Consider the following 25,969-nt stretch of genomic DNA (forward strand, 5'->3'; position numbering starts at 1 on the left):
GAGATGTGTGGAAATAAAAAGAGCATGGTTGAGAGAGCAGAAGAGGGTGTTTTGAAATGGTTTGGTCACATGGAGAGAATGAATGAGGAAAGATTGACCAAGAGGATATATGTGTCGGAGGTGGAGGGAACGAGGAGAAGAGGGAGACCAAATTGGAGGTGGAAAGATGGAGTGAAAAAGATTTTGAGTGATCGGGGCCTGAGCATACAGGAGGGTGAAAGGCCGGCAAGGAATGGAATAAATTGGATCGATGTGGTATACCGGGGTTGACGTGCTGTCAATGGATTGAATCAGGGCATGTGAAGCGTCTGGGGTAAACCATGGAAAGTTCTGTGGGGCCTGGATGTGGAAAGGGAGCTGTGGTTTCGGGCATTATTGCATGACAGCTAGAGACTATGTGTAAACGAATGGGGCCTTTGTTGTCTTTTCCTGGTTCTACCTCGCACACATGAGGGGGAGGGGGATGTTATTTCCATGTGTGGTGAGGTGGCGATGGGAATGAATAAAGGCAGACAGTGTGAATTATGTACATGTGTATATATGTATATGTCTGTGTGTGTATATATATGTGTACATTGAGATGTACGAGTATGTATATTTGCATGTGTGTACGTATATGTATATACATGTGTATGTGGGTGGGTTGGGCCATTCTTTCGTCTGTTTCCTTGCGCTACCTCGCTACGTGGGAGACAGTGACAAAGCAAAGTAAAAAGATAAAAAATATATATATGGATTATGTATTAATTGATAGGCGCATGAAAGAGACTTTTGGATGTTAGTGTGCTGAGAGGGGCAACTTGAGGGATGTCTGATCATTATCTTATGGAGGTAAAGGTTAAGATTTAAGAGGTTTTCAGAATAGAGAATGTCAGGGTGAAGAGAGTGGTGAGAGTGAGTTTGGAAAGGAGACTTGTGTGAGAAAGTACCAGGAGAGATTGATTGCAGAATGGAGAAAGGTGAGAGCATATGACGTAAGGGGAGTGCGGGAGGAATGGGATGTATTTAGGGAAGCAGTGATGGCTTGCACAAAAGATGCTTTTGGCATGAGAAGTGTGGGAGGTGGGCAGATTAGAAAGGGTAGTGAGTGGTGGGAAGAAGAGGTAAGATTATTTGTGAAAGAGAAAAGAGAGGCGATTTGACGATTTTTGTGGGGAAGTAGTACGATTGACTGGGAAATGTTTAAAAGGAAGAGGCAGGAGGTCAAGAGAAAGGTGCAAGAGGTGAAAACGAGGGCAAATGAGAATTGGGTTAAGAGAGTATTATTAAGTTTTAGGGAGAATAGAAAGATGTTTTGGAATGAGGTAAATAGAGTGCGTAAGACAAGAGAACAAATGGGAATATCAGTGAACGAGGCTAATGGGGAGGTAATAAGTAGTGGTGAAGTGAGAATTAGATGGAGTGAGTATTTTGAAGGTTTGTTAAATGTGTTTGATGATGGAGTGGCAGTTATAGGGTGTTTTGGTCGAGGTGGTGTGTGAAGTGAGAGGGTCAGGGAGAATGATTTGGTAAAGAGAGAAGAGGTAGTGAAAGCTTTGCGGAAGATGAAAGCTGGCAAGGCGGCGTGTTTGGATGGTATTGCAGTGAAATATATAAAAAAAGGGGGTGACTGTGTTGTTGACTAGTTGGTAAGGATACTCATTGTGTGTATGGTTCATGGTGAAGTGTCTGAGGATTGGCGGAATGCATGCATAGTGCCATTGTACAAAAGCAATAGGGGTAAAGGTGATTGTTCATTATGGAGGAATAAGTTTGTTGAGTATTCCTGGTAAATTATATGGGAGGGTATTGATTGAGAGGGTAAAGACATGTAGAGAGCATCTGATCGGGGAAGAGCAGTGTGGTTTCAGAAGTGGTAGAGGATGTGTGGATCAGGTGTTTGCTTTGAAGAATATATGTGAGAAAGACTTAGAAAAATCAATGGATTTGTATGTGGCATTTATGGATCTGGAGAAGGCATATGATAGAAGAGTTTGTAGAGATGCTCTGTGGAAGATATTAAGAGTATATGGCGTGGGAGGTAAGTTGCTAGAAGCAGTGAAATGTTTTTATCAAGGATGTAAGGCATGTATATGAGTAGGAAGAGAGGAAAGTGATTGGTTCCCAGTGAATGTTGGTTTGCGGCAGGGGTGTGTGATGTCTCCATGGTTGTTTAATTTGTTTATGGATGGGGTTGTTAGGGAGGTGAATGCAAGAGTTTTAGAGAGAGGGGCAAGTATGCAGTCTGTTGTGGATGAGAGGGCTTGGGAAGTGAGTCAGTTGTTGTTCGCTGATGATACAGTGCTGGTGGCTGATTTGCGGGTGAAAAACTGCAGACGTTGGTGACTGAGTTTGGTAAAGTGTGTGAAAGAAGAAAGCTGAGAGTATATGTGAATAAGAGCAAGGTTATTAGGTTCAGTAGGGTTGAGGGACAAGTCAGTTTGGAGGTAATTTTGAGTGGAGAAAAACTGTAGAAAGTGAAGTGTTTTAGATATCTGGGAGTGGTTTTGGCAGCAGATGGAAACATGGAAGCAGAAATGAATCTAAGGGTTGGGTAGGGGCCGAAGATTCTGGGAGTGTTGAAGACTGTGTGGAAGGCGAGAATGTTATCTTGGAGAGCAAAAATGGGTATGTTTGAAGGAATAATGGTTCCATCAATGCTATATGGAGGGTGGATGGGTTGGAAATGAGATGTATGACGACAATATGTGGTGTGAGGTGGTTTGATTAAGTAATGAAAGGGTAACAGATATGTTTTGTAATAGAGTTTGATTGAGAGAGCAGAAGAGGATGTATTGAAATTGTTTGATCACATGGAGAGAATGAGCGAGGAAAGATTGACAAAGAAGATATATATGTCAGAGGCTGATGGAATGAGAAGTGGGAGACTAAATTGGAGATGGAAGGATATAGATGAATATTGGAAAGGATCACAATTTTGCGTGTGATCACGATATTCCTATGAGTCCACGGGGAAAATGAAATACGATAAGTTCCCAAGTGCACTTTCGTGTAATAACCACATCATCAGGGGAGACACAAGAGAGAAATATAACACATGTTTACCAAATGGCATCCTAGCTTCTTCTCTTGGATGTATATCAACTGACATATTTCTGCCCCCATCTTCAGCGAGGTAGCTCCTGGAAAACAGATGAAAAAGGCCACATTCTTACTCAGTCTCTGGCTGTCATGTGTAATGCACTGAAACCACAGCTTTCTCCCTATCCACATCCAAGCCCTACAGAACTTTCCATAGTTTACCCCAGATGCTTCAAATGCCCAGGTTCAGTCCATTTACAGCATGTCAATCCTGGTATACCGCATGGTTCCAGCTCACTCTATTCCTTGCATACCTCCCACCCACTGGTATGTTCAGGCCCCAATCTCTCAGAATCTTTTTCACTCCATTTTTCCACCTCCAATTTGGTCTCTCACTTCTCCTTGTTCCCTCCACCTCTGACACATATATCCTCTTTGTCAATCTTTCCTCTTTCATTCTCTCCATATTTCCAAAACTTTTCAATGCTCCCTATTTAGCTTTCTCAACCACACTCATTTTATTTCCACACCTCTCTCTTACCCCTTCATTACTTACTTGATCAAACCACCTCACCACGTATTGTCCTCAAATATTTGATTTCCAACACATCCACTCTCTTCTGTACAACCATATCTAAAGCCCATGCCTTGCAACCATATGATATTCTTTATTGCTCTCAATCCATTCCTGGTGACTCCCTGCCCCTTCTATTGAATTTTGATTTTCTACATATGCATTCTTTATTTTATCATTTCATTCTCTTAATCTTGTTTCTATTACTACTATGCTCTTGTTTTCATGCCATTCTGCTTTTCAGCCAGTTTTCTCTTGTAGGTATTTTCCATTTTGTCCCTGGTTTTTCTTTGATAACTGTGCAATGATTATTTTGCCCAATCTACCACAGCGTATTTTTGTGTTTATCACCAGGTCATTTGCTTCTGTGGAGCCTGGTCTATTTTGAGTTAAATTCTTCTCAATGATCCTTTTCCAGTCTGTTATGTTGTGGTGAAAATTTATATCTTTCAACCTTTTGTTTTTTGCTGCAGTTGCTGCTGTATCTTGTTCACAGTCATTCTTTCCTTTTCATACACAGTTTTGATCTCCAGAGAGTTGAATCATTTATCCTTTATCTAAAAACAGTACCATATCATTGTAGAAATAAGGTTTACTGTGTTGCTCTTTGTTGGTCTGTGGATTACCTGCACAAGGCTGAATGTATCACATAAATTAGATAGTTTTTTGAAGCAGTACTCATTCATATGCTGATCTATTATTCTTTCCTTTGTAATTATATCTGCATCTATGATTTCTCTCCTGCCATTCTGTAAAACGGAAGTTAAAGTTACTAGTCGATATTATTGTTGGATTAAGTAACCTAAATCCCTTCAGGATTTCTACAGCTTTTGTTCGAATTATTCCAATCATTTGATTTTGTTTGTGTTGGTCTGACTAACACTGAATTTACTGTGCATAATTATAGGTGGGATCATCACTGTGATAAGTTCACATTTATTGCAACTCATATTTATCTGTTTTCTTTCAAACCTATTATGGACATATATTGCCACACCCCCTTGTTCAAATTTGGTTCTGTCATCTCTGGACGTTTCATGTTGTTCCAGACTTTCCTCATCTTTCACTTTTTCATTAATCTAAGTTTCTGAGAGAGAGAATCGAGGTGATTTGGTCTATCCTAAATACTACTTAAAAAAAAAAGTCCCTTAAAAAGCAGTAGAAGAAAAGGATAGCAAAGCAAAGGCTCTTTCCCCACCCTCCACTCCCTCCTTCAATACGCTGGATGGCAAACAGATGAGAGAGAGAGAGAGAGAGAGAGAGAGAGAGAGAGAGAGAGAGAGAGAGAGAGAGAGAGAGAGAGAGAGAGAGAGAGCTTCATTGGTTAAGATAGTTTAATGGTCCTTGCATTGTATATGGAAATCATCTTCCTACCAGATAGCTTTAATGCTTTTTTACTATATATATGAGTTTTTGTCTCCTACCATTTACTTTACATCCAGACTTTTAGGTAACCCACTGTCTTGTTCGCTCATTATCATTATGAAAGGAAATCTCATTTCTTTTTTATCACTGTATATATCTTTCCCATTGTTCTTCCAAAGTAGAATTTTAGTGTGCAACATATGCATAATCGAAGAGAGTTTTAGAGTCTCAACATTTCTTTGCATGTATATTTTTGGATAGCAGTGTTGGAATAGAGATTCTCACTTAAAGTATGTAGCTCATGTAGAAATCAGATCATCATGCTTACTTCTTTAATCATAAACACGTTATCATAAGAAGTAAGATTAATTTGGCTTAAGTGAAAAGAAAAAGTAGTTACAGAGATCAACATTTTATATATTCTTGTAGTGTTTACATGTCCTCATCATTATTCATCAGATGATTTTGATAGTTTTTGGTCTTTAAGTGCTTTTTTTTTAGTGATTGATGTGTGTGTTTGTGTGTGTGTGTGTGCATGTGAACGTGCATGGAAATAATTAGAGGAAACACTTCTTAATTGTGTTGCTCTCTGTTGTTGTTACAGGTCCTGCATCCACAGTATCTACAAACTTAGGAGGTGGAGTAGAAGAGAGGATGGAAGTGGACCAGACTCTTCTTCTGCCGTCTCTGGCCTCCTTACCTTCCAGCTCCTCTATTACGATCACCAAAGCCTCAGCAGCTCAGCAGAGACCTTCACATTCACCTGCAGCATCATCATCATCATCGCCACCGTCTTCTGTATCTACTCATACCTTAGCATTCTCCAACATCTCCAGAACTACATCATCATCATCGTCATCATCATCATCATCATCGTCGTCGTCATCATCATCATCGTCATCATCCACCTCATCCACTGATGCGGTCTCTGTGATCAGTAGAGGAATTCTCGGACCAGACATGATGCCAACCATCCCACTTGTTCCAGTACAAGTCCCATGTGGTCGAAGTGGAGTTGTAACCACCCCCAAAATCCGTGGTCGTCCCAAAGGAATACCACTTAGTCCATCAAGAAGTGGTAGCTTTCAAGTGCGAAAAGGAATGAAAATCAAGAGGCTTGGCTTGTACGTTCCATTGAGAGTTTTGCTGTAGAACTTAAATTTGAATTTTATTATAGTAATTATAATTAAAAGTAATTCCCATTAGTGAGAAGGGACACTGGGCACTGAATTTAATGGCATCATGAAATATTAAGATAGCAGGACATTTTTTATGGTATTTTGTATAAATAACAATAATGGTTTTAAGTCCCACCTCCCAATACTCCACATTGTCTTGCTGTAGCATGAGGGACAGTTGAAAAATAGATCCAGAGAGTTGGGAGAGTAGAGAATGCAAAAGGTGGTAAATAATATGTTTCAGACCATTAAGAATGGAAAAGTGTGGGGACAATATCCTTCTTCCTACTGTGTGGGAGAATTTCAGTTGTTCCCTTTAGGTTATGTTGAAGTCTTAATAGAGGACCTCACCCTGAGGATGAAAGGATGTTATGGGTTTCAGGCATGAACTGGGATGGTTAAGAAAATTACAAGAGTTGCAGCATTAGGAGAGTATTTGGCAAAACAGCAAAACATTGGTCGTTAGATAATCTTCAGGCAGATGACTTAAAATTTTGGAGATTCAAGATCAGCAAAGTGTGCATCAGGCATATTAGGATAGGAGAAAGCAGACTTTTTGAAGGAAAATCATGAGTGAAGGTTAAAGTGTGGTACATGAAATGGATTTCAAAAAAAGAAAAAGTGTTTTGAGTATCTGAAAGAAGTAAGATAAAGGGGAAGGTGCTTGCCTGATGGTTTTCAGATGAAGAATGATTTTTAGAAAGATTTCAAAGGATTGTGGAATGAGAAGAAAGAATTTGGTCTATTAGAGGGGTAAGGGTAAAATATGAGCCAAAGCAAGGCAAAAATGGCTCTGTATACTAGAGCAGGAGATGCAGACTAGGTTAAGCTGACTATTGCCTAACCTCCAAGACAGCCTGAAGCTACATTTAGCTTCAGCTCATCATGGAAGCTGTAAGGAAAAAATCAAGGGGATATTCCTGATTTTGAGAATATGAGACTGAAGTGTGGAGATTGGGGAAGAGATTAAGCTGATTGATGATACCATGATGTGTAGATAAGATCTGGAATTAGGTAATTTTGTGGACTTTGTTAAGTGAGAATGAAGATGCCATTGGGGATATGGAAAGCATGAAAGCTGGAATCACAAGTTTATATCTGTTGTGAAATTTATTCCTAGAATATACCACCTAAAGGATAAGGGGAAGAAATTGAGAGTACAGTACATTTCTAAGAACCTTAACAAGTGCCAGACAGCAATACAGGAGATGGTCAAACCAAAAAACAAGATGATGGAGCAAGACTGGAAAAAAAAATCTGGGTTTGTGCTTTAATATGGGTACAAAGAAAGACAGGGGCTCCCATGGAAGACAGATTACGAAGCATAAGGATGGTGTGCTCAGTACACAAAGAATAATGAACAAGGGAAAGTAGGAGAGTGATAGGATGTAGAAGATAATTCTGGCACAGTAGATGAAAGCTGCAAAGTATAGGTAATTGAAGAGAAGCATAAGTTTCGGGATTCTGGATCTTACAAACGGAATGTAACAAACAACACTACACAGGAGGTAGTGCAGTATTTAGTCAGAGCCAAGATGGTCAGGTAAGTGTGGAGAGCAGTGAATGGAAGACTTGAAAGAATGAAAATTATCTAGGATTGTTGTGCAGTGATGAAAAAGCAGACTTTCAAAGAGTAAAGATGTGGACATGGTACGACCACAGGGAATAACAGAAAGTTAGGCCACTGCAAATTAAGGAAGCTGTAAGGAAGTTTATCAGATATAATTCCATGATTATCTTTGAGTTGGAAGAGGACCATATTTAATACACGGAGGCAAAGAGAAGCATGTCAGAAAGGTAGTTATGATGGAATTTTTCAATGCAGACTGAGAAATAAAAGAAGTTTGGAGAATCAGGAAATATAGGTGACACTCTAAAGGGAAACCAGTGAGGATTACCAGTGATATAGAAATTTATATTTGAGAGGTGCTTGAGCAGATCAGTAAGCTTGGTAGAATGGTAGAGCTCACATGAGGGTTTGTCATGTGTGACAAAATAGAAATGGGGGATAGGGAGGCAGATGGCAAATGGTGTAGAATGAGAGGTATTGAATGATAGGGCATGGAAAGTAGAAAAAATTAGAAAGTAGAGTAAAAACACGTTAAGAATGAACAAGAAACAAGAAGCAAATTTCTATTGAGTGTAAATAGTGAAGGAGGAATCAGCAAAAGTAGGTTCTTGTTGAAGATCATGTATACAAATTCTGATTGCTGTGCGGGAATGGGAAGGAAGTTGAATTTATAGATAAGTGGATGAGAATAAGGTAGAAATCTTAGGCACATGGGGTGGGGGATGTAGGATCACATGTGGTCTTCCCAAAGGGGTTTATGATAACAGTGAAAGAGGGTTAGAGGAGGGGGAAGCCTAACCATCTGGGTGAATTAAAACATAAATTTCTCAGTTTGTGATAAATTGTGGACCTTTTTACCAGCTCATTCAAGGAAAATTCATGAAAAAAAGATTGTCTTATAACCTGATTTTGTCCATGCACAAAAAGTAAAGGACCCTGGTCTCTGTTTTATGAATGTTTTATGAAATACTTTAACATTAGGAAAATAGACTGGGAAACCTTAGATATTCACAGGGGTGAGAACATGTAAATTTTAAAGTTTCTAGGTTGTGTACAGGTGAACTGTACCAATATGTATTGGAAGGATGGAAACTATAAAGCCTTAAAAGCATGTTTCAGGGAAATGAGCTGGGAGACTGAATTCCATGACCATGATATAGAGCAAAGCTGTATTGTATTTTGTGAAGTTTTCAAGCAGGGTATAGAAAGATATGTACCAGTAGAAAGGTATAGTGGAAGGGGGATTGAGAAGAGTTAAATTAATATGCAAAGAAATAGGCAAGCTGCTGCTTCACGTGATTACTGTGTGGTTATTAGCAACTGCAGGTTGGGCCATTTTGATAACTGTTTCTTTCCCTACATCTTAAAGCTGTGGAACTCTCTCCCCTCTCATGTCTGCCAAGAAGTATGATCTAACGTATTTTAAAAGACATTTATCACTTCCACCAAATTTTATAAACACTTTCCTCTGTCCCTTCATTTTCCCTTTCATTGACCTCTATTTCATTTAAGGCCTGACCTTGATGTCAACTTTTGTCGTTGATAGGAGCCTCCAACAGCAGCAACAACAAAAAGAAAAAAAAATTCTTTTTATAATTGATATTTTTGTGTTCAGATCAAAGTGTATGTGTATAAATGATATTTGCTTTTAGGCGTGGTCGTGGTGGACGTCGTCTTATACACAGCATGTCGTTAGAGGAGAGAGGAGGGTTGGGTGGTGATGACTCACCTTTACCTCTGGATGATGAAGCCTATGCTCAGGATGACATGTTCATTGTATCTACATACCAGGACAAGTGGTAAGTGATTAATAGTAAATTTTGGCATGTTAACCAATGTCACTCAAAATAAAGGTGACATGAAGGGTTTTATTCCTTACTGTGGGTCATTTTGAAAGTAGGGATATTTTAGTTATGGCAGGTAACAAATTACTTGGCCTTCTTCAGGTTACACCACTAGTGTGAAAAGCCACCTTTAGTGAGGCTGTATCACCATCATTTGACAAACAGATGGTCTTGTGAAAGAACTTATCACTTCAGAGAAGTCCATTCTCTCCCTGCTTCTGAGTATAGTGCAGCCTTGGAGCTGCAGGAGCCCCTTGGAATAGGTGTCCTTGGATAACACCAGGACCTTTTTGAAAGGTGAACCTTGAATAATACAAAGGTCTTTGCCTCGAGATAAAGATTATTTTCCATGTTATATGCTCAAGATGGTAAAGCTGTTAGAACTGTTTAAGCTTGATAGGAAGTATTACAACGGCATAACAGAATGGTAATATGTTGGGTTATTAAATGAAGTTATTTTGTTTTTCTACTGCTTCTGTATTTTTATGTTATCTGTAACTCCTTTCTTATTCGAATAGGTTAGATTAGATGCATACAACTTTCGTATTGATCTCATATTTTGAGCTGATTCACATTAGCGAAAGTGAACAGAGGCATCCACACTATTAACAAGTGCTGCTTTTTTTTTTTTTTTTTTTGCATTTGAAATCAGTTTACATCATTTATTAGGTGATTGCAATCTGTCATTTCATTAGCATGTCCTGAACTTTATTAATTGTAGCTTGTGTGCTATAGTAAACAAAGACATTCTAATATTGAAATATACTTTTATATTTTTTATGTGCTAATTTGTTCATAAGAATAACGTTTCCACTCTTCCTGAGGAGAACCTAATGGATTTTACTGAGGAGAAATTTGAAAAAATTAGTTTTGGAGGAATTAACAGTGTATCACCACCTTCCTTCAAAGACCCTGCAGTGAAAGACATAATAAGCAAGGAAACTGTCAAGACTTAGGAGTTATTATAAATGTAACATCAATTTAAGGAATATATAATTAAGATAGTGTCTTCAAGCCAGGTGAAGAGTAGTATGATAATGAGAACTTTAGTGACAAGAGACAGACAGCAAAAGATGAAATTGTTCCTTGTGTTGGAATATTGTTGTATTGTTTCGTCACCTGTTAAGCAAATGGAAATCAGCAAATTAGAAAGAAATACAGAAACACTACAAGTAAAATTGATGTAATCAAACTCAGATACTATCTTGAGTATACAAGAACTTGAACTTTAGTCTGGAAAGAAGAAGAGAGTGTTATATGATATATGTCTAGCAGCAAGAAGAGTGTAGTAAAAATGATACCTTAAACTTGAAAGCCTCTGAACTAGGAAGATATAGAACATTCAGATTGTGAGTTATTCCCTGGGAACGTAGGTATTGGATAAAGCTATATGAGTGTCCAGCAAAGAAAGTTGAAAGATTATTCGGTTCAGTTTCAGAAGAACTTAGAATGGACTGGTACAGAAACATTTAAAAGAAGAATAGATTTATGGCTGGTCAAACCCGTGAACTCAAAATGGATGACCATAACACCACAGCTAAGGGAAATAGCATTATTCTATAATTAAGATATGGTGAGTGCTACCTGCTGCCTGTGCCTATGTGGCAGATGAAATGATCTCACCTGCATGTCATATTTGGGAGAAGCACTCAGTTTTGAAAACTTTTGCAGTCTACAGATGGTTTCTTTCCATTCACCATACCTCAGTTCATTTCCCATTCCTTTTGCATGATTATGCTCAACTATTTTTCCAGTACATTCCTTGTACACAATGAGTATGCTCAACTATTTTTCCAGTACTTTCCTTGTTTGTCATCATCCCCAAAATACCTAAATTCATTAACTTTTATAGAGATTTCCTTTCAGAGTGATCTTACAGTTTGATTCCCAACTTTCTGGCTTTAAATATTATCATCCTCCTATTAAGAATGCCAAAGCGACTGACTATTTTAACTAAATCCTCTTCTGGTTCAGGCAGAAATGCACTAAACATGCTTTGTAAAGATACCAGTGAGAATATATTGCAAAAGGAACAGGGTAGAAGGGGAAAGGTTTTTCCATTTTTAGAAGAGGCATAATTGAGTTGCAGTCTTTCTAAAAAAAATGTGGTGTAGTACCTCATATTGGCATCGGGGATATAATTTCCGGCAAATCTGCCCTCCTTGCCTCTGCATTGAAGGCTCAAGATTTACATGCATGCAATACTGACGGGATGTCTTCGCATTTAGGGCCCATGATTCAGATAGATACAACACTGTCAGGACTATTGTATATTTAGATATTGCCATGTTTCACGTACAGACTCTTAACTTTCTTTCTATATGCTCTCTACTTCACCCAGGACCTTAGTCCTTATTTTCCATTTTGAGACTTGCTTTGGCGCCCAGCCTCCATGGTTTCAATTGTTGTCATGTGCACTTCCAGTTCTGCTAGGCCCTCTCCATTTATTTCTTTAAACTGCTCCATAGTTCACATGTAGCTCACAAATGATTTTACATTTAATGTTTCATGTAGTTTATCAAGTATCATTCTCGAATTGGATGCCTCTGTCTCAAGGAGAAATACACATCAGTTTATAGTTGTAGTGGCACCCAGGACTTTAACCCCTTTTTTCCATTTCTGGACTGACTGTGGCTCCAAGCTTTCATGGTTCCATTCGTGGTCATGGCCACTCCCAGGTACCTACAGCACTCCAGTTCACCTAGGTGTTCTCCATTTCACACTTGAACTGGTGCATAGTTCATATGCAGGTCACAAAAGATTTTGCACTCATTTGTTCATAAAGCTTATCAAGTATCATTCTTGAATTGGTTGCATCTGCCTCGAGGGGAAATGTACAGTCATTAATACTTGTAGTGGCATCCTGTGTATTGTTACCAGATGCTAATGCCTAAATTTTTTCCTTACAGTTGTTGGTCTGTATAAAGAAGTCCTAGAGGCCTGTTCAAGATCTGTACCATTATGTAGTATGCTAATTTTTAAAGCTGTGACATTCTTACAAGATGCAAGATAATAGTGATGAAAAATCATACTGATCATATTTGTTTGTAACAAAAATTTCAAAGATACAGTACATCTCTGCATATTCCTGACAGTGCTATTGGAATACTTAATGCACTTGTCAGAGGAGCAGCATAAGATTAAGGGGATTTTAGCAGATGTTAACAGCATTTCACTGGCTTGAGCAATACATCGTTCGATAAAAAATCTATTGAGATATTTTATTTTGAATATTTGAGAATGATCAGCACACAGTGTACATTTGATATTAGGACTGCTGTAGCAAAAGGTCAAACACACTTCAAAATCATCTTTTCTCACCCCTCATCCCCTCACTGCACCCCATTACCTTACTTTTGTTTACATATTCTTTCAGATTTTTTCTTTTAAGCAAATGACCACACTCTCACCAACTTAGGAGCTTTTCTCTAGAGTCTGTCACCAGAAGAATTGTGTCAGCAACTGATTCACTTTCCATGCATCCCCACCTTCAGCATATTTTAGACCCTCCCTTTGCTCCAGAACCCTTGCATTTCTGCCTTTCGCCACCTGATCCAAGAGGAGGCGAAACATCCTTGGTAACGAAAGTCATCCTTGCTGCATATCTGCTAAAAGAGGGAACCACTCACCTCCTCCCTCACTGATTTGAATATGTACTTTACTGTAGTGGTAAAAACTCACTAATAACTTTATTTACACCATATATCAGTAGTATAAGGCATCTCTGTCATATTTTAAGCTTTTTCATGATTCATTAAGGCACTTTCATGTCGTCATCTTTTGAAATCACATTGCTTTACCCTCACCATTTGTTCTTTGTGTGACATCACACTCATACACTTTATCAGGTGTTCTCAAAAAGAGTCACATGCTTCTATGATCTGAATATTTATTTGTGTGCCCTTTACGTTTATACAGAAGATTCACACCATGTGCTGTTCACATGATAAACTACTTGACTTACCAATAAACAGTACTATCACCCCCTTTTTTGAGAAATTCATTAATTTTGCAAAACTCTTGTCAGAAGTTCCCATTGGAATTTGATAATGTCCAGAGTTTCATTGCCACCTCAAGTAATGTTTTCCTTCTGTTATCATATTCAGAAGAAGTGTGTATACATGTGTGAAGTAGGAGACAATATTGGTTTCCCACAAAAGCCTGATTTGATGCTGCTTTATGCTGAGTTTTGTTGTCTTAAAATTTTACATTGAAATAGATGGGTAAGTCATGTTTGTGCTCTGTCATATGGTGTTTTGGAACTGTACATTGTATAGATATTACTTTTGTACAAGTCATAAATGCCAGAATAGAAGCAAGTTTTTTTTTTCCTTCAATGCTGTTCATGGAGATAATTTACATTTGTTCTGTGAATGTTTTGCAGGGTTATTTGGAGATTATAAGACACCATTGAGAAAAAAGTGCTCACAAGGTTCCATGAGAACTTTATATATATAGTTATTTTATAATCTTGAGAAAAGAAATATGCTTCTCGTTTGGCATGGAAAGATTTGAAAGTTTTCCTGGATGAACAAATAACCTCAATTTGATTTCAAGTTTTTTATACTGTACGTTTTGAATGTAAGTACAGGCAAGACATTCAGTAGCAGTGATTCTGCAAAGTGTGGGATTTAAAAATTTGAATTAGTGAATTAGGAGTTGCTTTACCCAGCTCCAAAGTTGAGTTTGACTTCATTTCTTGTGGTCCAGAGAATTTCCTTTTACCCTTTTGTTAAACTTTGTTTAATAAAAATTGCGAACAGTAGTCTGGGTCATGTGTTATTGTCCTTATTTGAAGACAAAGATTTGAATTATTTGGAGATACGTGGATGCACTAATTGAGCTGGAAAGTTAGTTTATCCCCTTGAATACCATTATTTCCTTTTCTTTGTATGCTCTTTGGGCTTTATTTGTGTACAAAAGGTAATGACTGAAAAATTGAAATATAAATTGCATTTTAGTCGAGTTATCTGGGAATGTTACTGGACAGGATCTCATGATATATCATGAATTATAATATGTGATATCCTCTTTGATGCATAGCTTAATATTTGCCTAGTAATGTTGACTACACAATTTTAGTTCACTGTGAAATTTGATCTTAAACATTCACCATGAACATTTAAGCATTTTAGATATTTTCTTCAATTAACAGTGCAACATACCTTGCATATGACTTATTTTGATTGCGGAAACTTCTCTGTATTTCCTCAGCTTAGTCAGGTACCAAGCTGTGTTGTTATTTAAATCAGTCAAGCAGTTTGATGGAGTGGCCAGCATTTTAATGTACCCTCCATATGATACACAGCTGTTTAATTAAACATACTTCCTGCAAGTAGTAGAAACATTTTGGATCATCCATCGAAGATTTTTCAGGAGGTCTTTTGAAGTATATGGAATGAGAAAGGCTGTGGAGGGGATATAAGGCTTTGAGCCATTCTAACTGATCAGGGAAGCAGCAGGGTAGATTAATCGAAGGCCAAGCTCTGGAGGAAAAGCAGAACATTCATAATACATGGAAAAGAATGTTTGTTAGAAAAACCAGGAGACGAAAATGAGTGACGTATTTAGCATTTATGCCATAAAGAAATTGCACTGGAAATATGGGGTAAATTTAAAGCTATCAAGGGTAACAAGGAATTTTTAATGGTCATGTAAGGCATGTGTGCAAGTTTGGAGGGAGGAGGGTGAGTGGTTCCTGTTGACAGTGGCTCTGCAGCAAGGGTATGTGATGTCACTGAGGTATTTTAATCTGTATTTGGTTGGTCTTGGTGTGGAGGTAAATGCTGAGGTCTTAAGAACAAGGGGAAGATCTGCGTTGTTTGGAAGGTGAGGTGGAAAATGAATCAGTTGCTGTTTGCAGATGACACTGCTTTCGTGATAGATTTCAAGGGGAAGCTCTGAAAGCTGATGACGTTATTTAGGAGAGTGTTTGAAAGGAGAAAGTTTGAATTAGATATGAATGAAAGAGAAAATGAGGTGCAGCAACAAGGTGAAAAAGAATGGTTTGAGGGTGAGTTTAAGTGTTGGAGGATGCAGAGGAAATGGAGTGCATTTGGTATCTGGGAGAGGACTGGCAACATGTTGAAGCATGGTGGGCTGCAGTAAGTCATAGGGTGGAAGAGAGGCATAAGGTCCTTTGTTCATGAAGAAGGAAAGTTTAGTGCCTGTCAGGTCAGTGATGGATATAAAGATAAAGTAGTCTCATCAGTGTCAAAGGAATGTAAATCTTGAGGATATAGTGAATAGGAAGAGAAAAGGATGGATATGCTGGATATAAAATGCTTGAGGATTTCTGGCACGAGGCTAGTTGATTGTGTAAGAAATGACAGCATCAGAGAGGGGTTATTTAGTTTTTGCAGTAGGATGAAAAAATGACAAAGGTGTACTAGAATTGTTTGATCATGTGGATAGGATGAGTGAAGACACACTGACTGAAAGAATGTCTATGTTATTGGCAGAGGGAGCAAGATGGAGTACCTTTAGGTACCTGACATGGTTTTGACTGAGGCAGGGCTAGCACATGCTCCTAACTATTAGAAGTGATTCAAGTGCTTTATTGATGCTCTCCACCATATCTGAAGTATATTAAGATAGGATTGAATTGGAAGGACTTTTGTCTTATTATGCAAGGGTATTTGCATTTGCTAGGCAGTCACAGATTGTTCTGATTGCTCTATTTTGTATGGGATGCAGTTTTGTTATGTTTACTTTTCACTTGGTGGGTGAACACACAGGTGAAGTTTAGTGTAGGTTTTAGGGGATGAATTGTCTGGAAAGTATGTAAGGAATTTTTCTTTTTCATATCTGGTGCCATTATTTTTTTTTTTTTGAGTGAATTTCACGTATGTCATATGTTGATGTCCAGTATGGTTGGAGTTTTGTTGATCGGCATTACTGGACTTTGCCTACTTGTGGTATGCCATGTGTGAAAAGCCACCTTCATTGAGAGTATATAATCATTGCAGACAAGGAGTAAAATGTCATTCAAGAGCTTCTCATTCCAAAGGAGTCCCTCTTTTCCTGAGTACTGATTTTTGTTCAGCCTTTAAACTGTGGGAACCCCACAAAAAGGTTTTGGGGGTTATGTAATTTAAAATGAACCTTTTTTTCCATATTTGTTTGAGGTTTCTTGTATTAGCAAGATATTACCAATAATAATAGATGAAGAATTGGTCTCTTTTGCTTACATTCCCACTTTGGATGTCATGTATAGAACACCAAAACCAGGGTCCTCTATCCACAACTGTCATGTGCCTTAGTTCAGTCTGTTGACAACACATCACCCCTTGTATACCACATAGTTCCAATTCACTCCATTCACAAACGTCACACCTACATGCATGTTCAGGCCTTGGTTCCCCCTTTTTCTTGTTCCCTCCACTTTTGTCTTGTATACCCTCCTATCCACTCAACACTCTTCCTCTCCACATGGCTAAACCTTTTCAACATGTCTACACCCTCAGTAGCTCTCTTATATAGACTTATTGCTACCATGCCACTTACTCTTATCAATTGTTATTTAATCAACCTTCCTCACTCCAAATTTGCCCTGAAACATATCATTTCCAACATGATCACCCTCTTTTGTACTTTGTCATCTAAAGCCCATGCCTTGTATCCATACACGATGGTCAGAACTACTATACCATCACGCGCACACACATCAAACATCTTTCCCCTCAACCCCTCACTTACCCTCTAGCTTATATCAGCTCCCATGGCTCCATTCAGTACTATGTCCACTCCAAGGTATCTAGAACACTACATCCTGCAAGTCTCCATCCAGATTCACTTTTCATCTAGCTTGTCCCTATGCACTGTATACCTAATTGCCTTGCTTTCATTCATATTCTCATCTTTCTCCACTTGAACACTCTTATCAAACTCAGAAACCAGCTTCTGCATTTTCTCACTTGAATATGTCTCAAGCGCTGTATCATAAGCTTATGAAAACTAACTCACTTTCCAGGCCTCCCCACCCCTGACAGACTGCAGACCTACTCTTCTTCATAAAACCCCCATATTCAGGTCTGTAATCACCCCACCCATAAACAGATGATGACATCACACAAATCTGCCACAGACCCACTTGTAGCCACTCACCTTTCTCTCTCTCTATGAGCACACATGCATTACTTTGCAGATGAAAACTCTTTGCTGTCTCTTGTAGCTTTCCTCCAGCTCCACATATTCTTAACATCTTCTAGAGAACATCTCTGCCAACCCCATCCTGTGCTTTCTTTAGATCCATAAATGCCAAATACAAATCCTCCTGTTTTTTAAGTATTTCTTGCACATCTCACTGTAGGGACGGGGGACTATTTCTTGTGTGGCGGGGTAGCGACAGGAATGGATGAAGGCAGCAAGTACGAATATGTCCATGTTTATATATTTATTTTTTATTTTTTTTGCTTTGTCGCTGTCTCCCGCGTTAGGGAGGTAGCTCAAGGAAACAGACGAAAGAATGGCCCAACCCACCCACATACACATGTATATAAATACATGTCCACACACAAATATACATATGTATACATCTCAATGTACACATATGTATACACACACAGACATATACATATATACACATGTACGTAATTCACACTGACTGCCTGTATTCATTCCCATTATTTATTCCCAATATTATTTATTCCTCTATACTATTAAGATGAATATTGTATGCTAAATCCTGCATTGCTCACGTTCTTTCTTTAGCTTGTGTCTGTCGACTTGGGTAATCTACACCCATGTGTAGTCTACCATTGATTCATTCTGGATCTGTTGTGTGAATCTCATTTTTGTGTAGGATGATACTTCTTCGTACATTTGTACTGATATCTGCATACTTCTGTAATGAATGCTGGACTTGAGATTTCATTTTCCCAGACAAAGTAGCCTCAAAATTTACATCCTGTATTTTTTCATTTATTTCAAATGGTTCTTCTGCCTATGGGATATTTTCTAATTGTAACTTTTTCACTCTTCCCTTTGGTATAGAGTGCTGACAAAGCCCACATGATCTGAATTACCTTAGTGTATCAACTCGTACCCAGGCCAAAAGTAATGACCCAAAATTTGTCTGCTGTTTTTGTAGTGCTTATGTGATATCTAAAAAAAATTTTGAGTTTAATGCAGTATTTGATTCCTGAACTTTGTTGGCACTAGTGTGATTTAACTTTTCTATCATTTGTTGGGTGATAATGTAAATTTTCTAAGTAACACACTCTTACTTAAAATCCATTCTTCTGGTTACAGCTCCCAGACCTGGCTCTTTATTAGTTTTTGTAACATTTGTTAGTCTCAAATCTAACCATCCCTTCGTAGAACACCATCTCTCTACTTCATTCTCTGATATTCCTTTTCACTTAATGTCTGCTGTTGAAGGCTGCTGCTTCTTTATATATCTAATTTTAATGTTTTCAGGTAGTAGTTGTTAGGCAGTTACTGACCAGGGAGGTATATTACCTGTCTACCTATCCAGGTATCAGGAGGGTCAGTGATGGGTGTGGAGTGAAGAACTTCAGTGTTTATCAGATTACACTCCTTTGACTCAGGTACCTGTCTTTTCTTTCTGCTTCACTCACAAAAGGATTACTGGCTTTCTGTCCATGAACCTTTAATCTCTCCTTGTCACACATGATCTTTGACAACAATTCACTCACACAACTCATTCTTCATAACTCTAGATTTTCCTGCGGTGAGTGCTGTACGCTAGCCCTGCTTTTTGGCAGAATGGTACGAGTAATAAATAGAAGTAGTAGGTAGGAACATTAGATAGGAGCATTAGGTAGAAACATTTGGTAGAAATAATAGGTACATTAGCTGGGAGCATCAGGTAGAAGTGATAGGTTGGAACATTAGGTAGACACTTTTTTTTTTTTTTTTTTTTTTTTTTTTTTTTCATACTATTCGCCATTTCCCGCGATAGCGAGGTAGCGTTAAGAACAGAGGACTGGGCCTTTGAGGGAATATCCTCATTTGGCCCTCTTCTCTGTTCCTTCTTTTGGAAAAAAAAAAATAAAAAACATTAGGTAATAATAGTTGGTAGGAACATTAGGTAGACACATTAAGTACTAGTAGTTGGTTGGAACATTAATTAGTGGCCTCCAAAAACATTGTGTTAGAATTACCCTCTGTCAGTGGCCTGTTGAGTGAGAGGCACTAAAGGCTAAGAAGGAGAACTGGGGCTCATCTTATGGAGACTCTTTTGTTGTGGCCAACCCTTCGAGGGAGTTCCCAAAGGGAAAGGACATCAAAGATATAGAAAGATAGACAGACAGACTATTCTTTCCACTCCAAGAGTGGCCTTTATCCCTTCTGAAATACAAAAAGTCCCATGGCATACCTCATGAATCTTAAGTATCCTAACTTTGATGCCATTTAGTTCAAAATTTCTCCATTTATAACTTTGCTACCATGTTTTCTAGGTTTACTCCCCAATTCCTCCAACTGTTTATAACTCTTCAACTGTTTGACTTGTTGCTTTGCTCTCCTTACATCCATGTGATGAAATCTTCTATGTAGGGATTTCAGTGCACACCTCTTGGAGTGTTTAGGCTCTTCATTGGAATGATTTCACTTGAGCCGAGTCCTTTTCTCTTTCCTTCCTAAATGATTTAGAACAGGCTGTACTAGATGCTAGAGTTGTGAGAGATTCTTTGGAGACTGGCCATTTCATTGATCTTATGAGGCTGAGGATCAGGGAGAAGTGGAGGTATGGTGTAAAGAAGAATGGAGAGGTAAAAGTTTTGGTAAGTGAGAAGATGAATCAGAAAGAATGCAAAAACAAGTGTGAAAGGAGGGTGACTGAAGGTTTAGGTGGGAGAGCATTGAATGTAGGGATACAGTCATGTATAAATGAAGTGTTCGAAATGTTTAAGAAAAAATTTTAAAGGTTGTAGAATTAGTAGTTGGATACAAGGTTGTGAAATATTGGTATAAAAAGAGAAAGGCATGGTGGATGGATGGGATCAGGTGCTGTAGAAAAGAAGAAAAAGGCATATGGTAGATTGTTTGAAAGGAATATACTAGGAGAAGGTCAGCAAAGGAAGAGGGAGAATATAAGATGTGTAAGTATAATGTTACGAAGCTGAAAGAGGAAAGCAAAGAAAGAGTAGATGAAGATTTTGGAAGATGGTTGAGGAAAATGTTTAGGGAAAGTAAGAAATTAGACTGGAAAGAGATGAAAAAGGAAAGAGATAAATGTAAGAGTAGATTGTTAATATGAAAAGTAAGAAAGGTGAGTTTCTGATTCAAAAGGAAGATGTGAAAGGAATATTTTGGAAATAGTGTTTTGAAGAACTGATGAATGTTGGAAAAGATGAGGCATCATTTGTTGCATGTATTAGTATGGAGGATGGAATTAAGAGGATACAGGTGCAATGGCCTATAACAAGAACGGAAGTAGATATTGCAATGATAAGGCTGAAGGTAGTAAAGGCATGTGGATTGGATGCCATTATGGCTGAAATGCTGAAGTATGGAGGAGGACGTGTGATAGACTGGATGCATTTTATATGAAATTTAGCATGGAAACAAGATTGTGCCTGAGGATTGTGTGAAAGCTATTTTATTGCTCCTTTATTCAAAGGAAAAGGTGCTAAGGATGTATAGCAATTACAGGGGAATAAATCAGTAAAGTATACTTGGAAAAGTGTATGCAAGATTGTTGATTGATAGAGTTATGGAAATGACTGAATACAGAAAAGGGCAAGAAGTAGCACTGGAGTTCATTATTTTTGAAGACTGTTGCTGTGGCCACACATTCGAGGGAGTTTTCAAAGGGAACAAAAACGAGAGAGAGAGAGAGAGAGAGAGAGAGAGAGAGAGAGAGAGAGAGAGAGAGAGAGAGAGAGAGAGAGAGAGAGAGAGTCTTCCTATAATTAGTGTGATTCATTGATAATTTTTTCATAGCTGGCAGTTGATAAAAGTTTGCAATATTACCAGATGCACCAGTCATAATTAGTGTTGTAAAGGTCAGGTGGTTGCTTGCAACACAGTTTTCATTTGTGCTTCATCTAGGTCAGCTTTCAATGCTGGAAGAGTCAGAGTCTAAAGTATCACTCTATACAATATATGAAGACGGATCATCATTGTTAAGTAATTCATGATCATCTGCATAGTCTTCTAAATCTAGCTTAAAGCTACTCAGTTTCCCTCTTAGAAAACTCATAAGAATATGCTGTCATTAGCATGACTAGAGGATGATCAATTGTCAGGTGAAATTATTGCAATTTACCAACTTGGCAACCACCCAGGCCAGGTGGGTGGCTTTGAAATAGACGCTAAACTGTATGTGTAAATTTCTCTTTAGAGAAGTTGCTCGCCTGTAGTAAATTTATGCCTGGAGGAGTTAAGTTTAAGGAATTGGACTATTAAGCAATCCTGTATCAGTTTCTATCCACCTAATCAAGACACTTTGCTCTGAAAATATACAATCATAGTATGGATGGTTTTGAATCCTGGCAAGGATGATTTGAATCTAGGCAGGCATAGTTTGAATTCTAGCAAGGTTACAAACGTCAATTCCACACTCATTACTAAAATTCTTGGGGTGATCATCCAGTGCTCTCTTTTGCTTAATGTGATGGGGTATTAGAAAGGTCAGTAAAATGCTTCTAACATATAATACCCAAATAAATGGTATCTACAAACTAAACAGTCTGCCCACAGGTCATAGATTCATGGGTTAACAATATCCAGGGTTAGCTAATATTCAGGTCTGCAGAGTCTTCATGCACTTACATATGCCATACTGTTTCTTAGGGATGATATGACCTGGTGCTATGATACTTGCGACTGCACCATACAGACTTCCAACACAGTTTTGACCATCTTGGGTTCCATGAATAGCTCCCAGTTAATCACTGGAGTCTCCACCCTGTCTTCTTTCAGTCTTGGTGCTGTCAGTAAGAGGCTACAGTGCCTTTGACACAACCATGGGTAAACCTTAGGTTGCCTGTAATCAGGAAAACGTGAATTCTTCGCACTTCTGCTCATGGGAGATCACTTGATTTCCTCACTCCTATACTGGCAGGAGATCAACATAACTTTCTCCTAGTTAAGCTTACTGAGAGTCACATCCACCCTGATACAGCTGAAACTAAAAATAGTCCCAAAAATACAAGCTGGTTAAATTGTTTTCCCCCTATTCTAATGTTATGTTAATTCTGGTCTTATGTTAAATCTTTAATGCAATTTGACATATTATATATATACCTATGGTAATTTTTATAATCTAACATATGACAAATGTCTCACATCATACTACCACTTGTCACTTTAGATTTATGATTAGTCACTGAGGCAAGGCTTTAGGAGACTTTATTACAAACACAGGAAAATATACAATGACTTGAGGTAAGATTGTCGAGCAAGCATGCTATCTCATGAGACCTCAGGCTGTTGTTGTAACCACTCAGCTATTCTACTTCAGTCATGATGCCTTGTCTGCACCACGTACTCACCATGATGAAAATATGCGAGGAATGTGGGAACAACCTAATTGCCTAGAACTTGGGTGATTTACTAGCACAACCCAGTCATGTTCACCTCTGCACTCCCCAGTATTATATTGTATTTGGCTCTTCTGCCAGTCATGTCTTTACCCAGGTTTCACATCAGCCAATCAGGGTTTTACCTTTGAGTTGCTGAGCACTAGTATACTACAATTTTGTGAACTAATGAAGCTTAGAACAACTGAATCAGAAGTTTAGCTGGTACACTTGCTTGTTTCCATGGTAATTTGCTGGATACATTCCTTACTGTAAACATTGACATTCCATGTGACTTACTACCTCTTATTTTGTCTTTATTGTACTTTCACTGTACCTTGATTTGATTATATTGTATTGTTATTAGGTGCTCCTATACTTTTTTTGGCATATAAACGTGAGGTGATAAACCCAGTGTGATATTTCAATGAACCCGTTTATGTTATGTTACTGGAAGTGGTATTTAATCAACTTGTTGATAATTCTGTGATATTAATTCTTGAATAGAAGGAATATATCATGAAAGTGAAAATTCTTCAAACATGACCATATATTTTTTTTTTTTTTTTTTTTTTTTTTATACTTTGTCGCTGTCTCCCGCGTTTGCGAGGTAGCGCAAGGAAACAGACGAAAGAAATGGCCCAACCCCCCCCATACACATGTACATACACACGTCCACACACACAAATATACATACCTACACAGCTTTCCATGGTTTACCCCGGACGCTTCACATGCCTTGATTCAATCCACTGACAGCACGTCAACCCCTGTATACCACATCGCTCCAATTCACTCTATTCCTTGCCCTCCTTTCACCCTCCTGCATGTTCAGGCCCCGATCACACAAAATCTTTTTCACTCCATCTTTCCACCTCCAATTTGGTCTCCCTCTTCTCCTCGTTCCCTCCACCTCCGACACATATATCCTCTTGGTCAATCTTTCCTCACTCATTCTCTCCATGTGCCCAAACCATTTCAAAACACCCTCTTCTGCTCTCTCAACCACGCTCTTTTTATTTCCACACATCTCTCTCACCCTTACGTTACTTACTCGATCAAACCACCTCACACCACACATTGTCCTCAAACATCTCATTTCCAGCACATCCATCCTCCTGCGCACAACTCTATCCATAGCCCACGCCTCGCAACCATACAACATTGTTGGAACCACTATTCCCTCAAACATACCCATTTTTGCTTTCCGGGATAATGTTCTCGACTTCCACACATTTTTCAAGGCTCCCAAAATTTTCGCCCCCTCCCCCACCCTATGATCCACTTCCGCTTCCATGGTTCCATCCGCTGACAGATCCACTCCCAGATATCTAAAACACTTCACTTCCTCCAGTTTTTCACCATTCAAACTCACCTCCCAATTGACTTGACCCTCAACCCTACTGTACCTAATAACCTTGCTCTTATTCACAAGAGGTGCAAGAGGTGAAAAAAAGGGCAAATGAGAGTTGGGGTGAGAGACTATCAGTAAATTTTAGGGAGAATAAAAAGATGTTCTGGAAGGAGGTAAATAGGGTGCGTAAGACAAGGGAGCAAATGGGAACTTCAGTGAAGGGCGTAAATGGGGAGGTGATAACAAGTAGTGGTGATGTGAGAAGGAGATGGAATGAGTATTTTGAAGGTTTGTTGAATGTGTCTGATGACAGAGTGGCAGATATAGGGTGTTTGGGTCGAGGTGGTGTGCAAAGTGAGAGGGTTAGGGAAAATGATTTGGTAAGCAGAGAAGAGGTAGTAAAAGCTTTGCGGAAGATGAAAGCCGGCAAGGCAGCAGGTTTGGATGGTATTGCAGTGGAATTTATTAAAAAAGGGGGTGACTGTATGGTTGACTGGTTGGTAAGGTTATGTAATGTATGTATGACTCATGGTGAGGTGCCTGAGGATTGGCGGAATGCGTGCATAGTGCCATTGTACAAAGGCAAAGGGGATAAGAGTGAGTGCTCAAATTACAGAGGTATAAGTTTGTTGAGTATTCCTGGTAAATTATATGGGAGGGTATTGATTGAGAGGGTGAAGGCATGTACAGAGCATCAGATTGGGGAAGAGCAGTGTGGTTTCAGAAGTGGTAGAGGATGTGTGGATCAGGTGTTTGCTTTGAAGAATGTATGTGAGAAATACTTAGAAAAGCAAATGGATTTGTATGTAGCATTTATGGATCTGGAGAAGGCATATGATAGAGTTGATAGAGATGCTCTGTGGAAGGTATTAAGAATATATGGTGTGGGAGGCAAGTTGTTAGAAGCAGTGAAAAGTTTTTATCGAGGATGTAAGGCATGTGTACGTGTAGGAAGAGAGGAAAGTGATTGGTTCTCAGTGAATGTAGGTTTGCGGCAGGGGTGTGTGATGTCTCCATGGTTGTTTAATTTGTTTATGGATGGGGTTGTTAGGGAGGTAAATGCAAGAGTCTTGGAAAGAGGGGCAAGTATGAAGTCTGTTGGGGATGAGAGAGCTTGGGAAGTGAGTCAGTTGTTGTTCGCTGATGATACAGCGCTGGTGGCGGATTCATGTGAGAAACTGCAGAAGCTGGTGACGGAGTTTGGTAAAGTGTGTGGAAGAAGAAAGTTAAGAGTAAATGTGATGACCATATATATATATATATATATATATATATATATATGTATATATATATATATATATATATATATATATATATATATATATATATTTTTTTTTATACTTTGTCGCTGTCTCCCGCGTTTGCGAGGTAGCGCAAGGAAACAGACGAAAGAAATGGCCCAACCCACCCCCATACACATGTATATACATACACGTCCACACACGCAAATATACATACCTATACCTCTCAATGTACACATATATATATACACACACAGACACATACATATATACCCATGCACACAATTCACACTGTCTGCCTTTATTCATTCTTATCGCCACCTCGCCACACA

General features: G+C 38.7%; 1 protein-coding gene across 3 annotated transcripts in view; it reads left to right on the forward strand.

The window, feature by feature from the left end:
• The window catches only part of LOC139760669 (uncharacterized), a 107,137-nt gene that overhangs the window by 11,068 nt on the left and 70,100 nt on the right, over positions 1–25,969 (forward strand). For all 3 annotated transcript variants that reach the window (XM_071684182.1, XM_071684183.1, XM_071684184.1), the window contains exons 3-4: positions 5,565–6,084; positions 9,361–9,507. In XM_071684182.1, coding sequence (XP_071540283.1) covers positions 5,565–6,084; positions 9,361–9,507 — 667 coding nt within the window. The remainder of the gene's footprint in view (positions 1–5,564; positions 6,085–9,360; positions 9,508–25,969) is intronic.

The sequence above is a fragment of the Panulirus ornatus genome, chromosome 37, assembly GCF_036320965.1.
Source record: "Panulirus ornatus isolate Po-2019 chromosome 37, ASM3632096v1, whole genome shotgun sequence".
Taxonomy (NCBI): domain Eukaryota; kingdom Metazoa; phylum Arthropoda; class Malacostraca; order Decapoda; family Palinuridae; genus Panulirus; species Panulirus ornatus.